Below are 6,000 nucleotides of genomic sequence, written 5' to 3' on the forward strand. Positions count from 1 at the left end.
GGCATCTCCACCCTTCAGCTTGACTATGTCAGTGGATCTAGCGTGCAGATCAGTGTTGCTCACAAAGACGACGCAGCTCGATGCAGCCTTGTTCTGCGAACCGAGACCACATCACGGTCCGTCTTTTCAGGCCAAGACTCGAATCCAGACAAAAGAGACATTTCGTCATTCGAGGGTATAAGGTACATACATCTGCAGCCCGTCGCTAATTTCATCCACGTCTAAGTGAACGAGATGCTCGAGAGACCACCGGTACCGCCTGGCACACGCACACGGCGTGTAGGTCGGAAGCCGTTGTTCATTACGGCATCGTTTCGGACGCCTTCGTAGACGCCTGGCTTGTCCGAGCCGACACTGTCGTAGAAATGCGACTCCTGCTGCGCTTTGACGTTGCCGCTGGCTACGCGTCTCGCAGGCGCGGCGCCGAGAGGCTCAAAGCCGTCGTCTGCAGGTGCCGGAGCAGTCGGAGCAGCAGCGGCAGGAGCAGGGGCACGGCGTGAGGCGATAGGAACAGGCTCCTCGTCCTCGGCATCGTTGCCGAACAGAGCAGTGACCTGGGCAGAGCCACCACCGGGAAGCTGTCGCACCTTGCGGCTAGGACGGAAGACCTCGCCCGAGCTGGTGTAGACGACGTTCTTGTCGTCCGACTGTTCAGGCGCAGAGGACGCGGCGGACTGCTGCTGCTGGGGCTGGGATGCCTGCGAAGGGGCGGCAACGGGGGCAGCTGATGGACCTGCCTCGTCGGCGACAGTCAGTTTTCCAATGGTTGCAAACTTGGGCAGCTTGGAAAGCTCGGTAAAGTTGGGACCGACGTGCACATTGTGCTGCTTGAGGAAGCTGACAAAGTCCTCCTTGGTGAACACGATGTGGTGCTTCTGAGGCAAGCACCCTGTTGCATACGGAGAGCACATCAACATAAAGAGTCAGCGACAAGTCACAATTCGACCTGGGACGACGAGGGCATACACTCACCGAGATGGTAGGCCCAGTCCTTGGGGTTCGAGTTCTCGCGGTCAAAGTTGGGGTTGGGAGTGAACGAGGTCATCATGGCAGATCTTTGCAGAGACGTTCGAGGTGAGATGATGTCTTGACGGAAGCGGTAGCGAAAAGATGGGAAGCAAGATTAGAAGCGTCGGCTGGCAGGTTTGTCGGGGTTGCTGTTGTTCTCGAAGCTGAATTGCGCTTCTGCTCAAGAGCTGCCAAAGGGTCTGCGTGGATTTGGCCTGCGCCCTCAAAAAGCAATGTGGTGTTGTTGTGTTGTTTGCGGTACTCGTGCGCAGCCTGGGAGCAGGCGCTGGATGGCACGCGTCCGGCGCGTGTCCATTTTTTTTGCCGAAAGTTCATAAAAGCGACCTAACACCATTCGTAAAATCCACAGAAGATTTATTGACCTCATTTTTAGGCGGCATTTTCCGGTATAAGGAACCTGCCGACTTTCGCCTGATGGTCCATGCTCAATTCACAACAGTACAGACGGCGACGTTGAGACAGTCAGTTACCTGTATGATCAATTGAGGGTGCGATATCGCCACCATTCGGCCTATGTAGTCCTCTGGCAATCAGCGGGAAGAACTTGTCCGGCTCTTATCCAAGCCCGGCTTTCGCTGCAGCCTCCACCTCTATGCTCCGCCAGTCTGCAGCGCGAGCAAGCTTACTTCCGGCATGAGACGCAGGGGGCCTGCGTCTCAGTCCGATGCATCATTGCACGCTTCCGAGAGGGAAGACATGAAATCGACACATTCATGGACGCTTCTCATGTGTGAGGCTGCGTCATGGAAAGAGGACCGAGCGTCACGCTAGCCGACGACACAATTACTTTGCTCTTCATATCTCCACCTGCCCGTGAATGGCTGAACCTGCTGTTTTCACGATCGCGACCATTCTACAATGAGGTCGCATGCAGCTGGCCAAGGCGTCGATGAGGCGTGTGCGTCTAGCGTCTTCGGTTCGAATAAGGGCGCGTCCTGGGCTCGCGCTTGTCCAATGAGCTGGGCGCGGAGGGGCACCCATCCCAACTGCATATACCCACATCTTTTCTTCTGACCAACATCGATCCTCAAGATTAACCTAAACAGAGACGGAAAACAGCGACGGAACCCAGAATCTGAACTCAAGGCGTTCAAGGGACCCACTCTTGCAGTCACTTGGGCGTGACCGGGCAACGCGTGCAGAGGAAATGAAGAAGCCACAAAGCCGTTCTTGGTCAACTGCATTCAATCACGGTGATCATTCCTGCGCGTACGATCTGCACGCTGCAATCATTTGTGTTCGGGTGGAATTTCAGGCCTCCAGATCCAAGCTCGGACTCGCACTCAAACTCAGAGTTCGCCTTCCTGTGGCTCATGGATGCGATTCCAACTCTGTTGCTCATCTTGCTTATAAGACCTCGGTCCCTCGACTCAAGCTCTCTCCCACCAAATCTTCCGCCTCACTGCAAAGTCCCACCGCAAGTAGCTGCTCGTAAGTCAATCCAGCCCTCCAAGCATTGCCTTTCGCTCATCCTGTTTCAGCGCCTCGACCGCTCCTTTGCCCTCTCGACCCGACTCTCAACCTTTCCGACGCCTCTGTTCCCAACTGATTGTCCTTTTTCTCCAGGACACTGGCCTCGCAGCTTCGGGTGTTCGATACCATCGGCTCATTGCCTCCCAATCAACTTCCACGAGCGTTTCATCTCGCTCAGGCTTCGGACACGCTTCTGTGCCTTTCTAGTGCCGCGCGGCCCCCGCTGTTTCTCTGAAACGCGCGGGTCTATCCGGTGGTGTTCCTTGTTCACTAGCCGCCACGCCTGTGCGTCGACGACGCTTTTCCGACCGTCATGCTACATCAACCTCTCCACCATCCCATCCACAGGGATCCCTTCCACTACTCTTCCAGCAGCCCTGAGAAGGCAGCGCCACGATCTCACGTCGCCACACGTGTCAACCCCTACACCGTCAAATCTCAAAATACCCAATTTTACGCTTCGTTGCGCAGCGCGGCAACGTCTGTTCCACTCGATCCTCGGCTCACCAGCACAGTCGCGTCGAGGGCAATAACAGCGACAGCCCCACTCGCTGTCGACAGTCTCTACAGCTCCTTGGAAGCTGCCACTGTCTCGCCAAGATGCACGTCCAAGCCACCTCCTCTGCCAAGTAGACCCAACTCCAAGCTCACCATGGTCAAGCCAAAGCCGAGACCTGTCAAAGCTCTAGCATTGAATGTAGAAGAAGCTACAGCTAAGCGCTTGACCGGTGCAAAGGGTGCCCTCGTACCCGCCGACAAGCGACGTAGAAGCGTCAATGAAGCCGCCAAACAGCATAGCAGAAGTGCTGCTGTTTCGCACAGCATTCGTTCGCATTCTCGCTCACAGACGCACTTTGCTTCGAGTTCTCCGACACAGTCAGCCTCCCCGGAATCCCCGGTACCTTCGAGGCTGCAAGCTCGACCAGCGTCTAAGCTGGTTGTGCCCAGGATTACCATTCGCGCAGCCACACCTGTTGCCGAGCCTAGTCTTGACGTTGCTGCTGAGAAGCAAGGCAGCGTCAACGCAGCTCTGAGCAATCACAGCACTCCACTGTATCGGGATGATCTCCTTATCGACCTCGCCGCCGACTTTTCGAAGATCGAGGACGGCATCGACAGCATCCTCAGCAAGTATTTTGACATTCGCAAAGCGGCACCGACCATCTGCACCGAGCTACTCCGCTACCTCGCCACCTCTCTCTGCAGACTGTACTGCTGCGTGAGAGATCCCGAGTCTGATGCAGGCCAACTCAAGCTGCGTGCCATCAGCAGTCACCTCTTCAAACACACCGTCACCGGCTTCATCCACCTCCTCGACGATCCCAAGGCGCCCTACGCCACTGCGAGCAACCTATCGCTCGTCACGCTCAAAGTCAAGCAAGACTTTGACACGGCCACAGATTGGTGCTGTCGCGTCCTGAACGGTCCTCTCCTCGCACAGCAGAGCCTCGAGCATGGCGAGCTCTTCCTCAGCGTGCTCAATGCTGAACTAGACTCGATCTTCGATCGTGGAGTCGCCATGACCAACATGCACAACAAGCTCGATGTTCCCGGAAAAGGCTGGTCATTCACATCGACCTTTGGAATCGATCCTCCTGGCGAAAGCGACGCTCCAAGTCGGCCGGGATCCAGCACGTGGCAGCATCGTAGGAAGGTATGGGAGCAATGGATCCAGGAAGGCGATGAACGCAATCGGTTCGTCAGTCTCGACGTTCTCAGATTTGTGGGTCAGCTGGTACTGTCTCGCGTTGTCGGCTTTCAGGTGCTCGCCAAATGGCTTGATCGCTTCCTCGTCCACACTGTTCATCTCGGCATCCCGTCCGCTTGGGAGATCGAATGCGCATGTGCGCTGCTGTTGAGCGTGGGCGCTATGCTGGATCGACAGACCTCATCGCAGAACAGATCATCCTGCGGTGGCGACAAAGGGCAAGGAACGGATCTCCCGTCGAGCTCGCCGGCCAAGCAGGATGCGGAACAGGCTGACTGTGCGGATGTCGAAGGGCTTGGCATCCTCAACAGTGCCATGCAGAGAGTCGATCGTCTGATCGCGCAGAAAGAATTGAGTCCGCTGGCCCGTAGCTGGCTCGTCCAATTGCGTCAGCTGCGCGAGCGAGGATGGAAGAAGCGCGAGGACGAAGCTATCTCGCTCGACGATGACTTCGACAGCGATTGAGACATCGAATCACAATTTTGAGGAAGAGGTGATTGAAGCAGGAGGCTCACCTTCGTCGATGCATGTAATTTTCTTTCCCACGTTGTGACCGGCTCCAATGTAACATTGCTCGAGATATTTGTTGCAGCCAAAGTGATTTTTCGGAGCCGAACATTTTGGCCCCGAGAAGCTTTTGAAGAGAGCTCATTTTGATTTCTTCCAACCTGAAAGCGTCAACCTGCCTTCTTCAACACCACACCAGCACCATCAAGGCTGCAACACGAGATCTCACCGATCTCACCGCGGCTGTACATATCACTCTCACCATGTCGCTCCTGCGAACCACAGTCGCGCGCTCGCTTCGCGCGGCTGCTCCATCAGCACCGATTCTTCGATCCGCCGTGCCCGGGCCGTCTTCGATCGCTGCCTCTTCCGACATCCAACTTTTTTGCCGCAGCTTTGCATCCACATCCCTCCGCAGCGCCGACAATAAATCATCGTCATCCTCCAAGCCAACCTCATCAGCAGCTTCCACCTACACAGCCATCCTAGACTCGCTGCAAGACTCATACGAGAAATCTACCCGAGGTTCCGCCTCTCGTTTCTCCCGTCCCTCCGATGGACGTCGTGGCTACGTCGAAGACCTCGAGTCCGACTGGTCCCAGCGTGCGGTGTATGGAGAACCCAGCTGGCCGGCTACACCGTTCAGCGGGAGGAGCATCAGGGTGACTCCGCAGGCCGACCCCGCTAGAGCGTACGGACAGCTGAGCGTGCTGTTGCGGAGGAACAATGTAAGGCAGGAGTTGAGGTTGCAGCAGAGGTATGAGAAGCCGAACGAGGAGAGGAGGAGGAAGAAGAGCGAGAGGCATAGGAGGAGGTTTGCGGATATGGTGAGGAGAAAGGTTCAGTTGGTCATGGCGATCAAGGCGAGAGGTGCTTGATTGGGGGGCAGGTGAGGCAGTAAAGGAAAGGTATAGGTTGGAAGAGGTGAGAGCACAGAGGTCCAGGATGAGGATGATCAGGACGGAAGAGATGCAGGGTTACACTGAATGCATGGCCATACCGAGCCCCGTCGGCGTAGACGTCTCGCTTCATCATACTTTCCCAATCTTGGACAAATCAGATGTTCGAGCTGCGTAGTACGCGAGCTCGCTCATGTCTTCTCTGCTCACCGACATCTGCCACTTTATGAAATCGTCTCCTGAAAATTCGACTTTCTCTTATCCTCTCGAGCAACGAGACCGTAAAGGATAACACGGCAGACACGGCTTGAGCAGTCTTCAGCATCGTTTCATTCCGGACATCGTCTTGCTCCTAGTCATTTCCAATAGCACCCCCCCCCCCCC

The 6,000-nt window shown here is 56.0% G+C and overlaps 3 protein-coding genes across 3 annotated transcripts; 2 read left to right on the forward strand and 1 right to left on the reverse strand.

Moving 5' to 3' along the window:
• Positions 1-221: 221 nt before the first annotated feature.
• Positions 222-1,048, reverse strand: PHSY_007458 (hypothetical protein; the record flags this gene model as incomplete). The annotated part of the gene is made up of 2 exons (XM_012338052.1): positions 222-889; positions 973-1,048. The coding sequence occupies 2 exons, from the start codon at positions 1,046-1,048 to the stop codon at positions 222-224; spliced, it is 744 nt and encodes a 247-aa protein (XP_012193442.1).
• Positions 1,049-2,815: 1,767 nt separating this feature from the next.
• Positions 2,816-4,675, forward strand: PHSY_007459 (hypothetical protein; the record flags this gene model as incomplete). Its single annotated transcript, XM_012338053.1, has 1 exon — positions 2,816-4,675. One exon carries the CDS (start codon positions 2,816-2,818, stop codon positions 4,673-4,675), a length of 1,860 nt encoding a protein of 619 aa, XP_012193443.1.
• A 305-nt stretch (positions 4,676-4,980) lies between these two features.
• On the forward strand, positions 4,981-5,595 carry PHSY_007460 (potential mitochondrial ribosomal protein S21; the record flags this gene model as incomplete). Its single annotated transcript, XM_012338054.1, has 1 exon — positions 4,981-5,595. The coding sequence occupies one exon, from the start codon at positions 4,981-4,983 to the stop codon at positions 5,593-5,595; it is 615 nt and encodes a 204-aa protein (XP_012193444.1).
• Between the last annotated feature and the right edge of the window lie 405 nt (positions 5,596-6,000).

This window comes from Pseudozyma hubeiensis (assembly GCF_000403515.1).
Source record: "Pseudozyma hubeiensis SY62 DNA, scaffold: PHS70, whole genome shotgun sequence".
In the NCBI taxonomy this organism is placed as follows: Eukaryota; Fungi; Basidiomycota; class Ustilaginomycetes; order Ustilaginales; family Ustilaginaceae; genus Pseudozyma; species Pseudozyma hubeiensis.